The sequence below is a fragment of the Oryctolagus cuniculus genome, chromosome 18 (genome assembly GCF_051225735.1).
Source record: "Oryctolagus cuniculus isolate XC-2025 breed Fujian yellow rabbit chromosome 18, ASM5122573v1, whole genome shotgun sequence".
NCBI lineage: Eukaryota > Metazoa > Chordata > Mammalia > Lagomorpha > Leporidae > Oryctolagus > Oryctolagus cuniculus.
The window spans coordinates 10,883,519-10,902,576 of record NC_142884.1 but is presented as its reverse complement, the minus strand read 5'-3'; the positions used below and the strand labels follow the sequence as shown (position 1 = coordinate 10,902,576).

At 59.8% G+C, this 19,058-nt stretch overlaps 1 protein-coding gene across 4 annotated transcripts; it reads left to right on the top strand.

Annotated features, from left to right (window-relative positions):
• Positions 1–65: 65 nt before the first annotated feature.
• ZSWIM9 (zinc finger SWIM-type containing 9) lies at positions 66–16,226 on the top strand. Of its 4 annotated transcripts, none has more exons than XM_051837431.3 (4): positions 66–270; positions 1,109–1,397; positions 8,250–8,562; positions 13,988–16,226. In XM_051837431.3, exons 1-4 carry the CDS (start codon positions 78–80, stop codon positions 15,932–15,934), a joined length of 2,742 nt encoding a protein of 913 aa, XP_051693391.1. In that variant the 5' UTR covers positions 66–77; the 3' UTR covers positions 15,935–16,226. The 4 variants fall into 4 exon arrangements, with proteins under 4 accessions (XP_051693391.1, XP_051693393.1, XP_089175506.1 ...); XM_051837433.3 differs by having other exon boundaries at positions 130–266; XM_089319380.1 differs by having other exon boundaries at positions 147–262.
• The last annotated feature ends 2,832 nt before the right edge of the window (positions 16,227–19,058 follow it).

Sequence of the window (19,058 nt, the reverse complement as noted above, 5' to 3'; positions counted from 1 at the left end):
CCTGAGAAGGGGTGAAGTGGGGTGAGCCCTCCCGCAGAGCATGTCGGGAAGCGGCCCCGCGCCTCGCCTCGCCCTAGATGAGGGGTGGTGTAGCTGAGTGTCCCAGGGGTGGTGACTGGCGGAGTAAGAGGAAGGTTGAGGGGGAAGCCGCCGCGCGAGGCACGGCGGGAAGAGAGGCGAGAAGCAGCGCGGGGCATCCCGGGAGCAAGGGCCGGGCCGGGCTTCAGCGCGGGGCATTGTGGGAAGTGGACGCCGCTCCGGGGTGGGTAGGTGAGTGGGGGGGGCGGGAAGGGTGCACATCTGGGGGAGCGGAGAGGCGCAGCTGGGTGGGGCGGCGGGGCTGGGAGGGGCCGCGGCGAGCGGGGCTGAGAGGGCTTGGGGAAGCGGGAGCCGGCGGGCCCGAGCTGCAGCGGGTGGGAGGGCGTGGGGGCAGCGGCTGGGGGTGAAGAAGCCCACGCGAGGACCGAGGGCCATGTCTAGAAAGAAGAGGCACGTTGAGGGGGATGGTGGCGGCGGCGGCCGCTGGAGCTGGGGGCCGCGTCTCGGAAGGAGGTGGAGCAGCGATGGACCTCGGTGACACTTTTGAGTTGGACGAGCCACGAGTGGGGCTCGCACCTGTAGGCAGAGGCTCCGTGGCCGACCGCGGGGCGCGCACCTGGAGATGGGAGCGCCCTGGGGCAGCGGGAGCCGCAGGGGTTGCCCGTGGAGGAGTTGGGGGCGGCAGCCGCGCCTGGGAGACCACAGCTGGGGCGGAGCCGCGGCAGGTGCATGGATAAACCTGGGGCTGGGGGCCCATCGGGAGGTGACAGCGGGCGGAGGGGGGGGAGTTCCGGTTGTGCAGGGGGCGGGGGCCCTGGCTAGAAGTCCACACACATCTAGGGCGATGTTCTCGTTCCTGAACCCGTTTCCAGTTAGAATATTTCAGCAACACAGCACTCACGTCCAGGTTACCCTGAGGGCTTTATTCGTTGTTCCACTTGGGTCTTTCCAGGGGTCCTAACACGGGGGACGCCGGGACATAAGGGGTTAAGGCTCTGCTTGGGAAGGGGGACCGAGCAGGTGGGGCCGGGCCTGACACCCAGCGCCTCTTCCCCGCCCCCTCCCCCAGGCCCCAGGATGGAGCCGCTGCCGGAGCCCCCTCCCCGCGCAGCGGCGGCGGCGGGGCAGGAGGAGCAGGAGCTGCTGGAGCGGGCCTTCTTCTCCTGGGCCGAGTTCAGCCGCTTCTTCGACGCGTGGTGCCAGCAGCGGCTGGTGGTGTTCTCTGTCAAGAGCTCCACGCACGTGGCGCGCAGCCCCTGGGCCAGCGCGCCGCCGCTCTACCGGCTCATCGACGTGCTCAAGTACAGCTACGTGCGGCTGGTGTGCAAGGACATGCGCGCGCCCGGCCAGCCCGCCTTGTGCGTGAGCGCGCGCCCGCTGGGGTGGGCTGGGGGGCGGGGTCATGGGGGGGCTCCATAGCAGGGGCTTCCAGAAAGACCCTTAGACAGGGAAGCAGATGGAAGAGTCACAGAACATTCTAGAAACCGGGGATGTGGTAGGGGGGCCTCGAGGGGCTGCAGTGTGACCCAGTGGATCTGAGATTCCAGAAAGACCCTTGGAGAAGGAGACAGATGGAAAAGTCACAGAACATTCTAGAAACTGGGAATGTGGTAGGGGGGCCTCGAGGGACTGCAATGTGACCCAGTGGATCTGAGCTTCCAGAAAGACCCTTATGGAGGGAGACAGATGGAAGAGTCACAGAACATTCTAGAAACGGGGCTGTGGTGGTGGAGCCTTGGGGGGCTGCAGTGACCCAGTGGATCTGAGATTCCAGAAAGACCCTTCTGGAGGAGACAGATGGGAGAGTCACAGAACATTCTAGAAATTAGGGACGCAGTGTGTGTGGGGGTGCCCTGTGGCTCTGAGTGACAGGCTTCCGGAAGGACCCTTAAGAAGACAGGGAAACAGAAGGAAGTCATAGAACATTCTAGAAACCTGGAGACGCGTGGGCAGGGTGACCCAGTGGCTCTGTGCCATGGGCTTTCAGAAAGACTCTTAGGAAGACAGGGAGATAGAAGTCACAGAACATTCTAGAAGCATGGGGACAGGGCAGGAAGCAGGGAGCCAGATTCTGCACACCTTGAAGTAAGGTACTGAAAACCATCGTCGGTTCAGGAATTGCACTGTCCCAGGCTGGGAGCTGGCGATGTTTTAGTTTGGGGCTGGGAACTGATGAGCAAGAGACAGAATCCTGCTGTTCTGGAACGTTCAGACCGGGCAGGGAGATGGTTCATAGGGGGTTTCCAGAAGGGGCGGGAGAGGGACCTGAGTTCTGGACCACAGCCGTCTGGCCAGGGACACTCTCACTGGTTTTAAGCCAGGCTGGTCGTCCCTACAACTGTGGGTTTCAGCTCCTCTTGACACATAGGAGGTGGTAAGGGACACATGGGACCCGCTCTGCCCTGACTTCACATTGTCACTCCCTCATCCTGCGGCCTGGCCCCGTAGGTGTGTGGGTTTGAGACCCATGGACGAGGGCACGGGCCATGCCTGCAGGCTCTGCCACACCCTGGGTGGGTGTCTTTGGGCAGTGGCTTGGTAGGTGTGGGCTTCAGTTTTCCCGTCTGTGAAATGGGTTCGTGGCAGTGCCTGCCTCAGTGCTGTTGTGAGGAGACCCTGAAATCAAGCCTAAGAGCGGCACTGAGCCTGGGGCTGTATCGGCACACTTGCCATGGCAGGTGCAGCAGCCTGGACTGGATGGCTCCTGCACATGGCCAAGGGACTTCAGCTTCCTGGACCTCAGTTTCTTGGTAAAGGGGGGTTGTATGAGTCTCTGTCTTGTGGGTTCTGCGAGGGTTAAGTGAGCCGATCTGAAGGTACGTGAAGAAGTTCATGGAAAAATTGAAAGTTCAGTTTACATTGGTGCAAAACAAGGTTTTTCCTATGGGAAAAGTATGATGTGATGGCTGCATTCAAGATTTGGTTTTGCCCCAAAATAGGCTTTTTATTATAACTCCCCTCGTGCCGTTCCGAGAGCCACTAGCCCCAAACGGGTGCCCTGGGAGCTGTTCTCGCCATCCTTGTTAGAACACTCGCTCATGGCGGGGTTACCGGTCTCGCTGGTCAGCTCCCTAATTCAGAGACAGAGATCGGAGCTGTGATCAGCAGCCATCACCCAGAACTGCAGCTCTGGGCTCTCCCTGTGCTGACGGAACCCAGGTGGACATAATGGGTACTCACCGAGCGCCTGCCGTGTGCGTGTCCTTCGGCGCTGGTTGGAACCCAGAGCTCAGAATGCAACAGGGGGATTCCAAGAAGGCAGGTGGCAAAGGGGCCAGGTTGGGGGGAGATGACAGGTGGCAGCGCCGGCTCCGGCTCCACTGCTGTGCCGCTCAGCCTTGGCCAAGCACCCGGAGGATCCTGACAGCCCACTGGGTCGAGAGGAGCTGGGATGGGGGAAGAGGGGTGGCACAAGGAACTCAAAGCAGAGGAACTTTGAAAAGCAGCAGAAGTGTCTTTGGAGACGGCAGCTCGGGTGTTCTCGAGCGTCCGCTGTGCGCTGGCCTGTTGGCTGTCCGCCTTACGTAGTCCTCAGTCCTCCTGGAGAGGCCACTGCCATTGTTAAACCCCCATCTCCAGATGAGAAGGCTGGGGCACAGCGTGGTTAAAAAAATGGGTTTGAGAGTAGACGCAGCTCCCCTGCACTGGTTCACTCCCCAAATGCCTGCAGCAGCCAAGGGGGAAGCCAGGAGCCCAGCGCCCAGTCCAGGTCTCAGGTGTGAGGCAGAACCCAACTATGGGAGCCGACCCTGCTGCCGCCCAGGGTCTGCATTAGCAGGAAACAAGAGGCAGGAGCCAGTGCAGCCAGCGAGACCCCGGCACGTGCCAGGGTCTCGCTGGTGTGGGATGCCGGCATCCTAACCAGCGTCTACCACGAGGCCGAAGGCTCACCCCACGCCCATGCCTTTTTGGAAAAATAGTTCTGTATTTGCTTTCATCTAACTGAGAGGCAAAGCAACAGAGAGGGAGCTCTTCCCTCTGCTGGTTCACTCCCCCAGTGCCTACAACAGCCAGGGCTGGGCCTGTCCAAAGTGAGGATCCAGAACTCCATCTGGGTCCCCATAGGGATCGGCAGAGGCCCAAGCACTCGAGCCGTCGTCTGCCGCCTCCCAGGATGCATGAGCAGGGAGCTGGACCAGAAGCAGAGCAGCCAAGACCTAAACAGGCTGCTGCTGTCAGGAGCTGTAGCTTGATCCGTGGACCAGTGTCCACCCTGAGCCTGGCTCCTCCCCTCCTCATCCACTCTACTTCCTGTGTGTGTTTGAGATTTATTTATTTATTTGAAAGGCAGTTACAGAGAGGAGAGACACAGAGAGGTCTTCCATCCGCTGGTCCAGTCCCCGAATGGCCACAACAGCCGGGGCTAGGCCAGGCAGAAGCCAGGAGCCTGTAACTGCATCTGGATCTCCCATACGGGTGCAGGGGCCCAAGGACCTGGGCCATCCTCCACTGCTTTTCCAGGCTATAGCAGAGAGCCGCATTGGAAGTGGAGCAGCTGGGACTTAAACTGGTGCCCATAAGGGATGCCGGCCTTGTTAGGCAGCAGCTTAACCCACAACACTGGCCCTCTCTACTTGCCATCTTTGAATCTTGGATTATGAAAATGAGAGAGATGTGTTTGCCCTCTGAAGATTTCTTGGTTCTAGGCACCAAAATCCATTCATCTAAGAGATTTGTTCTGAACACCTGCTGTGCACAAGGGCTGTGTGTGTGTGTCTGTCAGTCTGTGTGTCTTAGATGCTGGGGTTTCAGTGGGGAGCATGCATTACAGACAGGCATCCATCCAATCTGTGATGGAATTGGTGCTAGCCTGGGGGTGGTCAGGGAAGGCTTCCTGGAGGAGGTGGTGCTGGCTCTGAGGCCTGATGACAGGCGTTGACCAGGTGAAGAAGGGACAGGGAGGGGGAGAGAATTCAGGTTGGTGGCCTTGGAAATGGAAGAAGTGGATGGTTGGGAAAGGTTCCGGAGGCAGAACGGGCAGGACCGTGGGTGGTGTGTGTGCACTGGGGTGCTGTGTCCCAGGGGAGCTGTGCCGGGGGGGGGGGGTCTAGATTACCAAGTGGGTTTCAGTCACTCACTCCTACAGTTGCCCCTCAACGTCTATGGGGATTGGTTCCTGGACCCCCACAGAAATCAACTCCAGGGGCCGCTCAAGCGCTGTGTGTGACAGTGTGGTTTTTACATAACCTGAGTCATGCAGCCGGTGTCCAACGGGCACAGGGATTTCCCTCGAGTATTTCCAACCCGGCATCAGCCGACCCCCAGGGCCTGGGCCGGCTGCGTGTTTATTTCCTCCCTGGCCCCTTGCACAAGATGAGTGACAGCTCTGCTGCTCTGTGCACACCAGCCTCCTGTAGGCTGAGGCTCCCCCTCAGAGGAATGCCCGCCCCCTTGCAGGGAGCAGGTGCACGTTTTGCATGTTTTGTGCAAGGACCACGTGTGGGCGGATTTTCTCCCCTGGTTGTAGCTCCCCGTGCTGATTCCATCCATGCCCTGAGCTATGCGGCTTCCTGGGCCAAGCATGCTGTCACCTGCAGAGGAGGCTCAGAGAGCCCTGGCAGAGCTGGGGGAGCGCCCCGGGGGTCGGCAGGGCGGTGAGTGTGAGGACAGGAACTGAAAAGGCTTCATAGCCTGCAGTGTGGCCAGGCAGGCAGCAGGTGGCTGTGTGTGACGTGGTGGCTGCATGTCGGGTCTTCAGTTTGTGCAAAATGCCTTCTATGACCATGCAGCGCTGAGGGTTAGGAAAGCTGGCACCACTTCCCGTGGTCTTTGGTGCAAGGTCTTGTCCTTCATTTTAAAAAAATTTTATTTTATTTATTTGAAAGACAATTACAGAGAGATCTGCTATCCATTGGTTCACTCCCCAAGTGTCCACAATGGCTGGAACTGAGCCCATCTGGAGCCAGGAGCTTCTTCTGGGTCTCCCACATGGGTGCAGGGGCCCAAGGACTTGGGCCATCTTCTTCTTCTTCCCCAGGAGAGCTGGATTGGAAGTGGAGCAGCTGGGCTTTGAACCAGTGCCCATAGGGATGCTGGTGCTGCAGGCCGGGGCTTCAACCCGCTGCGCCACAGCGCTGACCTCCTCTGTTTCCATTTTATTCTTTGTTGGAGAAGCACAGAGACAGAGAGTGCTCCTGTCTGCAGATTCACTGCCTAAACACCCAGAATAGTTGGGGCTGGGCCTGAACCAGGAGCCGGGAACTCAATGCAAGCTGGGGCCCAGCTACCTGGGTCTGCCGCCTCCCAGGCTCTGTACTAGCAGGAACCTGGGGTTGGCAAAGAAGCCCTGGCACCCCAGAACAGGATTTGGGTGGGCTGAATTCCCATGGCCCTCCCTCAGTTGGGCAGCCCCTTGTCATGTCCCACCAGCTTGCCTCTCTCTTCCCCTTAGAGGGACCCCCTGATGACACGGAGTCCACCTGGATAACACAGACTCTCCTATCTCAAGGCCCTTAATGCAGTTCCACTTGGAGCGTCCCGTTTGCTGCCTGTGGTGATGCGTGCACAGCCCTGGCACGAGATGTGAACATCCCCAGGTGGGGGCCGGGGGGGATGGCAGGCTCCCTGCCACACTGCTAGAAAACGCAGGCTTTCTGCGTGCACTTTGAAAAAGCGGGGGGGGGTGGGGGGTGGGTGGGCAGCGCTGTGGCTCACTTGGTTAATCCTCTGCCTGCAGTGCCGGCATCCCATATGGGCACCGGGTTCTAGTCCCAGTTGCTCCTGTTCCAGCCCAGCTCTCTGCTGTGGCCCAAGAAGGCAGTGGAGGATGGCCCAGGTCCTTGGGGCCCCTGCACCTGCGTGGGAGACCAGGAGGAAGCACCTGGCTCCTGGCTTCAGATCAGTGCAGCGCCGGCTCTGGCGGCCATTTGGGGAGTGAAACAACAGAGGGAAGACCTTTCTCTCTGTCTCTCTCTCTCACTGTCTATAACTCTACCTGTCAAATTAAAAAAAAAAAAAAGAAGAAAAAGTGGAACATACCCCCGCCCCCCCAGAAGTGCTACCACCCTGTGCACGCCTCCTGATAGATTTCCCCAAAGAGGAACACATGTGTAGCCAGCACCCAGAACCAGAAATGAACCCCGTCTGGTCCCAAGAAGCCCCCTCCCGCCCCCACAGAGGGTGGACATGTGCGTGGCAGAGGCTAACTCTGCTCTCAGTGGAACTCTGTAGATACACACAGGGGTTGCTCCTGGGTGGGGGTGGGGCTCCTCTCACACAGCAGGTCTGCAACGCACCCCGTGTTGGAGACGGTCCCGGCTCCCTCATCCCTACTGCTCGTTCTGCTGGGATGTGTGCGTCGCAGGTGTTCAGCCAACGTGACGAGTGCTGCCGTGAATGTTCTAGAACACAGTGTCAGGTGCCAGTGGGCAGGCATTTGTGTTGAGTGGGCTTGCTGGGCGGTCTCCGTGGGGCCGTCGGCCATGCGTGAGGCTTGCAGTCCCCTGCCTCCCAGCATGCTTTTTTGGGCCCCTGGCGGTGTGCCGTGCATTTTCCTAGGACTTCCGTTGGTTATATGCTTGGTGAGGATCCAGTTTGAGCACCATTTTGCATATGCGACCTTTTGTTTGTTTCAAAGATTTTCACTTTATTTGAAAGGCAGAGTGATAGGGAGAGGCAGACAGACAGACAGACAGACACACACACACACAGATCTTCCAGCAGACTACAGCACTCTCTGAAATGGCTGATTCCTGAAAAGTTTCCTGCTAACTCTAAGCAGACCTCCACTCCATGTCGGGAGGGCTGGGCGGGAGGGGCAGAGCTATACCACACCTGTGGTGGGCACCAGGTTGCAGGCACCGTTTATGAAGTGCATTCCGTACCAGGGCACTCCAACAAATCGAAAGTGTGATTAAAAGATAAGGTTATCTTGGTGCAAGAAAAAAAAGATCATCAATGGATTCATGGAAAATGTGGATTATGAATTAGGCATGACTTTCAATTTTTTTTTTTCAACCAGAATTGATTTACCTTGTAATGCCGTTTCCCACCAACTTCTACAAGTACCCAGGTACTGCCAGTTCTCTTCCTCCTCCCGGCAGCCCCGGGAGAAAGGCACGGTGGTGATCCCTTCCCACTTCATACATGGGGAGACTGGGGGCCCTCTGCACTGCTCTGCGCTCACAGCAATCCTTGCTCAACCAAACCAGAGCGAGGACGAGGAGACGGGCAGAGTGGAGTGACGGGGTCGGTGGTCGTTCCTCCCGCAGGGCCCCCCAGCCCAGCTGCCCGGCCTTCATCACCGTGAAGCTGAGCCCGCTGCGGGACCGCCTGGTGGTGTCCGAGTGCCAGCTGACCCACTCACACCCGGCCTGCCCGCTTGACTTCGCCTACCACTTCCGCCCGGGGCACCTGCTGGCCAACGCCTGCCTGCCCGTACGCTTCACCAACAAGATCTCCAAGCAGTTCGTGGCCCCGGCCGACGTGCGTCGCCTGCTCTCGCACTGCAAGGGCCCGGACCACGGCGTCCTGGACGCCCTGCACGTGCTCGAGGGGCTCTTCCGCACCGACCCCGAGGCCAAGGTAGGGTCTCTGGGAGTGGGGGGAGCAGGACCCTGGGCCATCCCTTCACTCATCCTCCACCCCTCCACCCACTTCCATGCATTCATTACTCCCGCACCGAGGCGCTGGGGAGGCTGCAGGGGGCGGGACGCAGTGGCCCCCGGCATGCAGCGCTGCCCAGCCAGCACTTTGTGCTACAATGGAATGTTCCGGGCCCTTGAGCTGCCCACTGTGGCAGCCCCCAGCCACCCGTGGCCAGTGAGCACTTGCAGGGTGGCCTAGCGACCCAGGGGCTGAGCTTATTGTATTGTAATTAATTGAGATTTTAATAGCCACTGGCAGCTGCGGCAGCGGGAGAGGCCAGCAGCCCAGAGACTCTTGAGGGTGATAGAGCTGGGAGCTAAGAGGAAGAGAGGCCCAGGTGAGGGAAAGTGAGATTTAAACATTCTTTTAAAAAGCTGGCCTGCGCTCGTGGGAAATGTACAAAATGCAAGGTATGCAGTCAGGCGAATGCTCCCTAGTGGGAACACCTGGGCACTCACCACCCGGACGGAGAGTGAGACGGAGGAGGAGGTGACGGAGTGAGGAGGCGAGGGTGGGCTTGGAGGGGGATCCAGGCGAGGAAGGCCTCGAGAGGGAAGTGAAGGTGACGCCGGGGACATGGCGTGGAGGGGAGGGGAGGGACCCCCCGGGCTGCCATCACAGGCATTTGGGACAGCAGGTGCAAAGGCCCAGTGGCCAGAGCCGGCTTGTGGGTTGGAGGAGCAGTGAGAATGCCACTTCCTGTTGCTGTGATTCAATGTCTGGGTGGAATTGAGAGAGAGAGAGAGAGAGAGATCGATCTTCCACCTGCTGGTTCGCTCCCCAGATGGTTGCAATGGCCAGAGCTGGGCCAATCTGAAGCCAGGAGCCAGGAGCTTCTTCCAGGTCTCCCAAGCAGGTGCAGGGGCCCAAGCATTTGGGCCACCTTCTACTGCTTTCCCAGGTGCATTAGCAGGAAGCTTGATTGGAGGTGGAGCAGCTGGGACTCGAGCTGGTGACCATATGAGCTACCAGCAGCGCAGGGAGAGGCTTAACCTACTGTGCCACTGCGCCGGCCCCCTCATGACTTTTGTCAGGCACCCGCTGTGCGCCAGGCATTACCCTAAGTGCTGCAGGTTCTGTCATTCATGTCAGTCTCACTAGGGCCCTCCAAGGAAAGATCCACCATTCTGCACCCCTTTTACAAACCAGGAAGCTGGAACACAGGCCAGGAACCGGCTCAGGGTCACACAGCTAGGTCGTGCCAGAGCTGAACTTGGACGCACAGTTTGGGTCCAGGGTCATCTGTGTTCACTGCTACTTGCCTGCAGCATTTCCCAGTTTGAAAATGAAGCCTCCCCTTCTCTCCCACCCCCCTCCCCCACAGTCTAACTTCCAGAAGGTTGACCACCCCAGCCAGGTCAGTTTGCCAGACTGTGAAATGGGTACACACACAGGGACCGCACTCCTTGCCGGTCTTCACTGACTGTTGCCCACTGGCCAGGGTTGAGTGACTAAGCCCCGCCCCTTCGCGGGGGCACACCTTGCATCCGGGACAGGAGAGTGGTTCACCTTTAAACTCCCTCTTGGGAGGTTGTTGTGGAATCCAGAGCGAACCAAGGCCACGTATGGATGTGAATACCCAGAGAGAAATAAGTCCTAGCAACCCCTGAGAGGCTATCCTGGCTAAGGAAGCACTGAACCGCTGACTGTTTTATACACCAGGCACAGGCTCTGAGGCCGGAAGGCAGCAGGGTGAAGAGCGCCCTGGACCCTGCCGCCCCCCGCCCTCCCCCCCGGGGTGAGGTCGCAGAGTCCTCGGCTGGCGCCTTTTGGCTAGGACAGCACAGGCCTCCCTGGGGCAGGTGTGTTGGGGTGTCTATTTTTAACCTGGTGGGGGCCTGTGCTACCCACTATTTTGCATCTTGCTTTAAGTGCTGGTGAGTGCCAGGTGTCAGAGCTGCTCAAACCCCCTGGGAGAAAACTCCTCCAAACCCCTGACTCGGGCTAGACGCCATGCCGCAGGCTTCTGGGAGCATGCAGGGCAGGAGGGCTGGGGAGTGGCCGGGTCAGCAGGATGCACTCCAGCCCCGTGCCCTGCGCCTTGCATGGGCCTGATGTCTCCACGGCCGGTGACCTTTACTGCTTGTCCCTGTCTGCAGAGCAAACCCTCAGTCCCAGGAGGGGGAGGGCAACGTGGGGTTCAGAGATGCAGCTGCTCCCCAAACAGCTCCCCCCACTAGGCTCTGGGTTAGCCCCGCCCTCTCCAGCAGGTGCAGCCGGTCCCTTGCCGGGGCTCTGCTGTTGGATCCCAGTGTTCCCAAGTCGCTGGCTTAGGATTCATGGGGTTTTGTTTCATCTGGTGGGGAGGGGGTCAGCTTATTTGCCTGCCTGCATTCCAGCCTCCACTTGTCAAATATCCACGCCTTCCCTTTAGCCCTGGCTTTAGGAACAGCCATTTCCACAGCTGAGGTTTGGGAGAGAGGGAAGTTAGAGAGGTGTGGCAGGGCCACCACTGTTACCCAGAGCCCCACCCGGCGTTGCCCTTGCATGATTGATGATATATTGATAGTATAAGAAAGAGCTCCTTATTCTCATCCCAACACCGGGCTTAGCGTCAACCAGGTACTGTTCTTTTCAATTCCCTGCAGTCTCCAGAGGAGGGATTGCGTGGGAAAGCCAGCTTCCGAGGCGTTTCTTGAGCTAGGGTGGCTCTCTTGGTCTCGGAGGGGGGCCAGAGAAGCAAGGTATGCCCCAGAGCCACAGCACACAGGCACCACTGGTGGGCAGCACCGGGTGGCCCTTTATCCACAAAGGTGTTAAGACCTCTTAGAAGTTGCTCCAAGGCAGCGATGCCTGGCAGTCACGTCTCCACCCCAGACACCAGCGAGCTGCAGCCTGAGCAGAACCAGGTCTGGGCCGAGAGCTCAGCCTTCTCCCCTGGGTGCGCTCTGTCTGCCTTCTGAGAGGGGGGTGCCGACCTGCGGGGGCCTCTCTCTGCTCGATGCTGACCTGGCACCATCTCAGCCGAGGGCAGTTTAGCTGTGTCTGCCAGAGTGACCGCAGCGCTGGCCCTGTGACCCGCACTCCCGCTGCCGGGAGTTTATCCTGCAGGCGTGGCCACGTGGGACTTTGGGACAGTGGTATCACTGTGCCTGGTGACAGCAAAGGATGGGGAACCATGAGACTGCAGAAGTGGGTGCTGGTTACATAACCCGTGTGCGCCCATCCACAGAATACCACGAAGCACTAACAGAGAGCGAGAGTAGCTCTAGGGATTGATCTGGAAAGATCTCTCAGGTAGGTTTTAGGCCATAAAAGCAAGGTGCACAACAGTGGACTTCATGTGCTGTGTTATTTATTTGAAAGTCAGAGCTACACACAGAAGGAGAGGCAGAGAGAGAGGTCTTCCACCCTCTGGTCCAATCTCCAGCTGGCCACAATGGCTGCAGCTGTGCCGATCTGAAGACAGGAGCCAGGAGCCAGGAGCTTCTTCTGGGTCTCCCACGTGGGTGCAGGGGCCCAAGGACTTGGGCCATCTTCTGCTGCTTTCCCAGGCCATAGTAGAGAGCTGGATTGGAAGTGGAGCAGCCAGGACTTGAACTGGTGCCCATATGCGATGCCAACACTGCAGGCGGTGGCTTTACCTGCTACGCCACAGTGCCAGCCTGAGAAGATGAAATTATACATAAATGCTAGAAGAATACCACGAACTGTGGACGGGGCAGGACGAGTGAATGGAAACAAAATCATTAGAACCAAGAGGTGGGAGAGGACCCATGCCGGGCAGCTTCAAGTTATTTGCCTTTGGGACCCTGTGAATTTTTGCACAATTCCTTTTTAGAAAGAAAACGCCAAATAGGCAATGGTCCCAGTGTATCCCACTCATTTGCTTCCCTCTTGGTAGGACGAAGCAGGGGGTAATGGCAGGATGTCTTCACACGGCCAGTCAGGGTGCCCTGGGCTTGGCTCTCAGAGAGACTGGCCCTCAAAGCTCAGTGGCTTCACTTGAACTTTACTGCTGGGTCCCCTACAAGGCCACCAGGGAGCAGTGGGAAGTACCACTCATTGGTGCCATTTGGGGACACAGGAGGGTGGGAGTCCAACCCCATCTCAGGGAGGGACTTGAGGCTTCTGCCCAGAAGCGACTCCTAAGGTCACTTCCGGTCACACTTCATTGGCTACGACCAGTCACGTGCCTGTGCAATGGTGGTGGAAGATGCAAAGGCGCCAAGTGTCCAGCAGGAGGAGACCCGCAATGACCTGGCACACGGGAGGCGGGTCCGCCAAGGGCCTCCCACCGCCTCTTGTGACAACGGGGCTGGCGCTTAGCACACAGGCTCCCACAGGGCATGGATGCTGCCTGTGGCTATCTGCCCGTTTTCCCAGACATCTTCGCGATGATAAAGTCACCCTAGTACCTCGACTCCATTTTATTGAACCGCGAGTGCTTTGGAAGGTACATGGGAAAATGCCAATTTAAAAACTTTATCTTTGAAATCCATGCCTGCAAGTAGTTTTCAGAAAGCTCATAGCAATGTGTATCATGAAAAACTGCATGGATCTAAAAAAATGCACCCAAATGTACTTATTTTCTAATTCCCATTGCCATGGGCTTTTTGAAGTACCCCAGTATGTGCTAAAAGCCTTGTATACATTCTGGCTGGGCCTTTTACTGGCTGGGGGATGTTGACCAAGTTATAAACGGAGGCAGAGAGAGAGAGAGGAGATTGCTCATCCACCTGCTGGTTCACTCCCCAAATGGCTCCAACGGCCAATACAGGAGGCCCCTGGCTGGCAGCTGCCCATCTCCCCTCCCTGCCCAGTGACTTCTTTTGCAAACGCCAGGCGCCAAAGTGGCTGAGGCCGAGGTGGCTGCAGAGACTGGAGATGAGGGCCGAGGGTCTGAGTGCCCAAGGCTGTGTTGGGGGCTCACAGTTTGGGCTGCAATGCAGGTTCAGGGAGAGTTCCAAGCCCAGGGAGGTGCAAGCTGAAAATGCCCTTTGGGCTGCCGCGTGGGCACCACTGGGAGCCCAGCGGGGAGGCGGCTGCGAGGGTCATCAGGATAGACGTTGGTGGTGGCTGGAGCCAGGGTGGCGGCCAGGGGCATGGGGGAAGCAGGGGAGAGCCTGGGGGACGGATCGCGCGTGCGAGGTGTGGAGCGCCTGAACTGGGGCCTGAGTTGCGGGGGCGGGGAGTGGGGCCGGGTTTTTGCGAGTTCAGGGCCGAGGTGGGCTATGGACGAGGCACCCAGGGGCCGAGAGGTTGATCAGGCGGGTGAGATCCCCTCGGTAGAACACACAGAGACAGGGAGAGACCGGGAGAGCAGGGCACGGCGGGAGAGGCGCGCGGAGACAGGAACACGTGGTTAGAAGCCGGCCCGGAGACCCTTGACCTCTGGCCCCGCCCCTGCCTCTGCCCGCAGGTGAAGCTGGTGTTCGTGGAGGACCAGGCCATGGTGGAGACCGTGTTCTTCCTGACGTCGCGTACCCGGGCGCTGCTGCGGCGCTTCCCGCGCATGCTGCTGGTGGACCGGCTGCCGGGCCTGCAGGGCGCGCTGGACCTGCTGGCCGTGCTGTGCGTGGACGGCGCGGGGCGCGCGCGCCAGGCCGCCTGCTGCGTGGCGCGCCCGGGCACGCCGAGCCTGCTGCGCTTCGTGCTGGTGTCGCTGCTGCAGAGCGCGCCCGACGTCAAGGGCCGCGTGCGTTGCCTCACGGCCGGGCCCGAGGTGGCGGCGCAGCTGCGGGCCGTGCGCCAGCTGCTGCCAGGCGCGCGCGTGCAGATCTGCCGCGCGCAGGGCCTCGAGACGCTCTTCAGCAAGGCGCAGGAGCTGGGCGGCGCGGGCCGCGAGGACCCGGGGCTGTGGCCGCGCCTGTGCCGCCTGGCCGGCGCCGCCTCGCCCGCCGCCTACGCCGAGGCATTGGCCGAGCTGCGCGCCCACGGCCCCGACGCCTTTGTCCAGTACTTCGAACGCAACTGGGCGCCGCGGCGCGACATGTGGGTGCGCTTCCGCGCCTTCGAGGCGGCCCGCGACCTGGATGCGTGCGCTCTGGTGCGCGGCCACCGCCGGCGGCTGCTGCGCCGCCTGAGCCCGTCGCGCGGAGTGGCGCAGTGTCTCCGAGACCTGGTGGCCATGCAGTGGGCCGATGCGGCTGGGGAGGCGGCGCCCGAGGGCCCCGACGGCGGGGGCGCATGGCTCGGGGCCGAGCCGGGGAGGGGGCCCCAGGTGGAGAAGGAGAGGGGGAGGGTCCCGGAGACCGGTGACCGGACAGGGGCGACGACGACGGAAGGGAGCATTTGGAGGGGGCCGCAATTGCAGGAGTGGCCAAGGGGACTGGAGACCAGGGGCTGGGGCGGGGTCCAGCTGGAACGTGAGAAGGGGCGGGGCCTGCAGGTGAGGGATTGGAGAGGTGGGCAGCTGGGGAGCCAGAAGGGGAGGGGGCTGGAGGGGAGCGTGTGGAGAGGGTCCCAGCTGGACAGAGAGCACTTGAGAGGGCCAGAGGTCAGAGACTGGAGGGGTGGCCAGTGGGAAGGCGGACTGAAAACCAGAGGCTGGAAGGGGCCCCAGGGGGGAGTGGAGAACCACAAGGGGCTGGAGGGCCTGGGCTGGAGGGGGGCGCATTTGGAGAAGCCCCTGGCATCGCTCCCTGAGAACGGGGACCAAAGGGCGCCCCCTTGGGGCGATGACGGGGGACGAGCGCCGGAGACTGCAGAGGAGAGAGGGGCGAGGTGGGCGGTGAAGAGGAGGCAGGGCCTGGAGGACGTCGTTCTGGTCCGGCTTGGGGACGTGAGGGTCGCCGCAGCGGAGGACGGAGGCGGGGTGCCCCGGTGCGTGGGCGCCCAGAGCAGGGCAGGGCAAGGGCTGGAGTGGGGGGACGCCGGAGGGCGGTGTCTGGGGCCAGGGCTTGGAGCCACGTGCGGCACCGCGGAGCCGGGGACTCTGTTGGAAGTCGATCCGGACGGGGCAGCCCCCAGAAGCGAGGGCCCGGCCTCTGCAGAGAGCCCGCAGGAAGGGGGTGAAGGAGAAGCCCCTCGGGATCCCAAGAGGCTTTGCTGCCGCTCCAGAGCGGAAGAGGAAGAAGTGGACTGGGAGCCCCTGGCCAAATTCCGAGCCGCCTGCGGGCCGGAGCTGGCAGACCTGGTGGCCGAGGAGCTGGCTTTTGCCAGGCAGCACGGGACCAGGGATTTCCACTGGACAGGAGCTGGCTTTGCCCTAAAGGACGGCAACTCAGACTTCTTCCTGGACGGGGCCCTGACTCGCTGTAGCTGCTCCATCCACGCGGCCCGCCACCTGCCTTGCAGACACGTCTTCGCCGCGCGCCTCCTCACCGGGGCAGCCTTGTTCCACGTGGACCTGCTCAGGGACTGCTAGTCAGAGCCCCGGAGCCCCTGCCCGCCACCATCCACTGTGAAGGGGGCGAGGCATTCTTCGATCCCAAAGATAAAAGAAAAACCGGGCTAAGGCCACGCCCCTCTGGCCACCCCCCTGGGATCACCCAGGGACCTCACTGTGGTCCGAGGGGAAACCGACAGTGTTTATTAGGTCTTGGATAAGGCGCTGCTGGCCAGGGTGGGCTTGGGGGCTTCCCTCGGCAGAGGAAATGTGGAGTGAGAGGTGCACAGAGGCAAGGAAGGCACAGAGCGGGGGGGTGGGGCAGGGGGGGACAGCAGGATATGGAGGGAGTCTGGCGGGAGTGGCCTGCTCAGTCCGGGAGGGCTGGGGGGCGGGGAGGGGGGAGAAAGCCAGGGAGAGCAGATTGTGCAAGAAGAGGGGGTGGAGACAGGGATGCAGGAGAGAGCAGGCAGGGACTGGGGGATGCGAGAAGAAAGGAGGGCGGGGGCTGGGGGGCTTCTCCCCAGACCCAGAGACTTGGCCCCTTTGGCAGGCGGGTTGGTGGTGCCCGGAGGAGTAGGAGCGGGCACTGCCGTGTGGTGGGCTGGGCTGGAGACTTGGGCTTGGATTGCTGAACTTCCAGGTTGGAATAAAACAGTGTTATTTTGGTGTGGGTGTCCAAGCCTTGGCTTCTGGAGGGGGTGGGGGCGGGAGTGGGTGTGGGAGGGTGCTCTGGGCGGCCTTGATTTGCTTCTCTCCTCTGTCAGCAAGGCCAAAGTGACTCCACCTTCCCTGCCTGGACCTGTGTGTCACAGGGTGACTGCCTTGTGCTGTGGATTCTGCCCTCCTGCCCATCATCCTTGCTGGTGGTTGGCCTACGGGTGGGTGTGGGGCCCTGTCCCAGCCAGTGAGTCTGCTCTGTTAGGGTGGGACGCCAGGGAGGCACAGAAGGGGATGCCAGGCCCAGGCACCCCCTTGGTCCGGTGTGAGAGCACAGCCCAGGCACCCCCTTGGTCCGGTGTGAGAGCACAGCCCAGGCCCAGGATGACAGAGCTCAGAGATGAAGAGAACGCGGCCTCTCTCTGAAGGGAGTCGCTGAGGTCGGCTGTACCATGGAGCTTCTCAAATCGGAGACACTGTCATGGTTGAGCGCAGTTTTTAAGAATTTAATTTTCATTTATTTGAAAGAGAGAGAGAGAGAGGGGAAGATTTCTTCCATCTGCTGATTCACTCCCTAAATGCCCACAAAGCCAGGGCTGGGCCAGGCTGAGGCCAGGAGCTTGGAGTTCCGTCTGGGTCTCCCACGTGGGTAAGCACTGAACGCTTGCCCAAGGTGGAGTTTTTGATGTCACAACATCAGAAAGCAGAGGACTTGGATCTACTGCAGGTGTCGCCGCCCAGGTTGAAGCAATTTTTTTTTTTTTTGACAGGCAGAGTGGACAGTGAGAGAGAGAGACAGAAAGGTTTTCCTTTGCCGTTGGTTCACCCCCCCCCCCCCCAATGGCCGCTGCGGCCGGCACGATGCAGCCGGCACACCGCGCTGATCCGAAGGCAGGAGCCAGGTGCTTCTCCAGGTCTCCCATGGGGTGCAGGGCCCAAGCACTTGGGCCATCCTCCACTGCATTCCCGGGCCACAGCAGAGAGCTGGCCTGGAAGAGGGGCAACGGGGATAGAATCTGGTGCCCTGACCGGGACTAGAACCTGGTGTGCCAGCACCGCAAGGTGGAGGATTAGTCTATTGAGCCACGGCGCTGGCTGAAGCAACTTTTCAAACTTGAACGTGAACGTGAGTCTGAAGGACACTCTGTCTCCAGCCCGACGTTCCGGCCAGCTCGCTGAGGATGCTGGGGCCGGGGTGCATGCCCAGGGCAGCAGCAAAGGGACTTGAGGTAGAAGAGAAATCAGAGGCCCAAAAGAAGCCAACGTCTTCAACTGCAGCTCCACTGGGGGCTCAGAACAATGCTCCTCTCCCTTCTCATTGTATGATGTGTTCCTGCAAAAAGAAGTCTCTCTCTCTCTCTCTTTTTTTTTTTAACTTGAGAGTCAGAGTTACACAGAGAGAGGAGAGGCAGAGAGAGAGAGAGAGAGGTCTTCCATTCGCTGGTTCACTCCTCAAATGGCCGCAATGGCCGGAGCTACGCCGATCTGAAGCCAGGAGCCAGGAGATTTTTCCGGGTCTCCCACTTGGGTGCAGGGGCCTAAGGATTTGGGCCATCTTCCACTGCTATCCCAGGTCATAGCAGAGAGCTGGATCGGAAGTGGAGCAGCCGGGACTAGAACCGGAGCCCATATGGGATGCGGGCGCAGCAGGCCAGGGTGTTAACCTGCTGCACCTCAGTGCCGGCCCCAAGAGTCTCTTTCCTTTGGTTGAGGGTGACAGCTGCTGGAAGCTTGGATCTATATAAGCTCGTACCTTCATCCCAAATGCCTTTCCACCCACACCTGAGTGTCAAATCTCTAATAAGAAATCAGCTGCATCTACTAAGGCTGTCAGTTATGTCCCCCCCCCCCCCCGCCCCAAATTGGCATTTCTACCTAACAGTTCATTTTGATATACTTTTTATTTTTTTAAAGATTTATTTTATTTCATTTGAAAGAGTTACAGAGAGAGGTCAAGACAGAGAGAGAGGTCTTCCATCCCTTGGTTCACTCCCCAGATGGCTGCAACAGCTGGAGCTGTGCCGATCAGGAGCCAGTAGCCAGGAGCTTCTTCCTGGTCTCCCACATGGGTGCAGGGGCCCAAGGACTTGGGCCATCTTCCACTTCTATCCCAGGCCATAGCAGAGAGCTGGATCAGAAGAGGAGCAGCCGGGACTAGAACCGGTGCCCATTTGGGATGCCAGCACTTCAGGCCAGGGCTTTAACCCACTGCGCCACAATGCCGGCCCGATATAGTTTTTTAAAAAATTATTTATTTGAAAGGGAGAGACAGAGACAGGGATATTCCATCCATGGCTTCACTCCCCCAAATGGCTGTGATGGTTTGGGGCTGGGCCAGGCCGAAGCCAGGAGCCTGGAGTTTTTTCATGGATCCAAGCACTTAGACCATCTTCCACTGCTTTCCCAGGTGCATTAGCAGGGAGCTGGATCAGAAGCAGAGCAGCCAGGTCTCGAACCCACACTCCTATGGGATGCTGGTATTGCAGGTGGTGACTGAACCCAC

Bases quoted from the DNA above. Each gene is read 5' to 3' on its own strand.
- ZSWIM9 (XM_051837431.3), top strand. From the start codon at position 78: ATGAGGGGTGGTGTAGCTGAGTGTCCCAGGGGTGGTGACTGGCGGAGT. The intron at 271-1,108 runs GTGAGTGGGGGG...CCCCTCCCCCAG, and splicing joins CGCCGCTCCGGGGTGGGTAG to GCCCCAGGATGGAGCCGCTG. The intron at 1,398-8,249 runs GTGCGTGAGCGC...TTCCTCCCGCAG, and splicing joins GCGCCCGGCCAGCCCGCCTT to GGCCCCCCAGCCCAGCTGCC.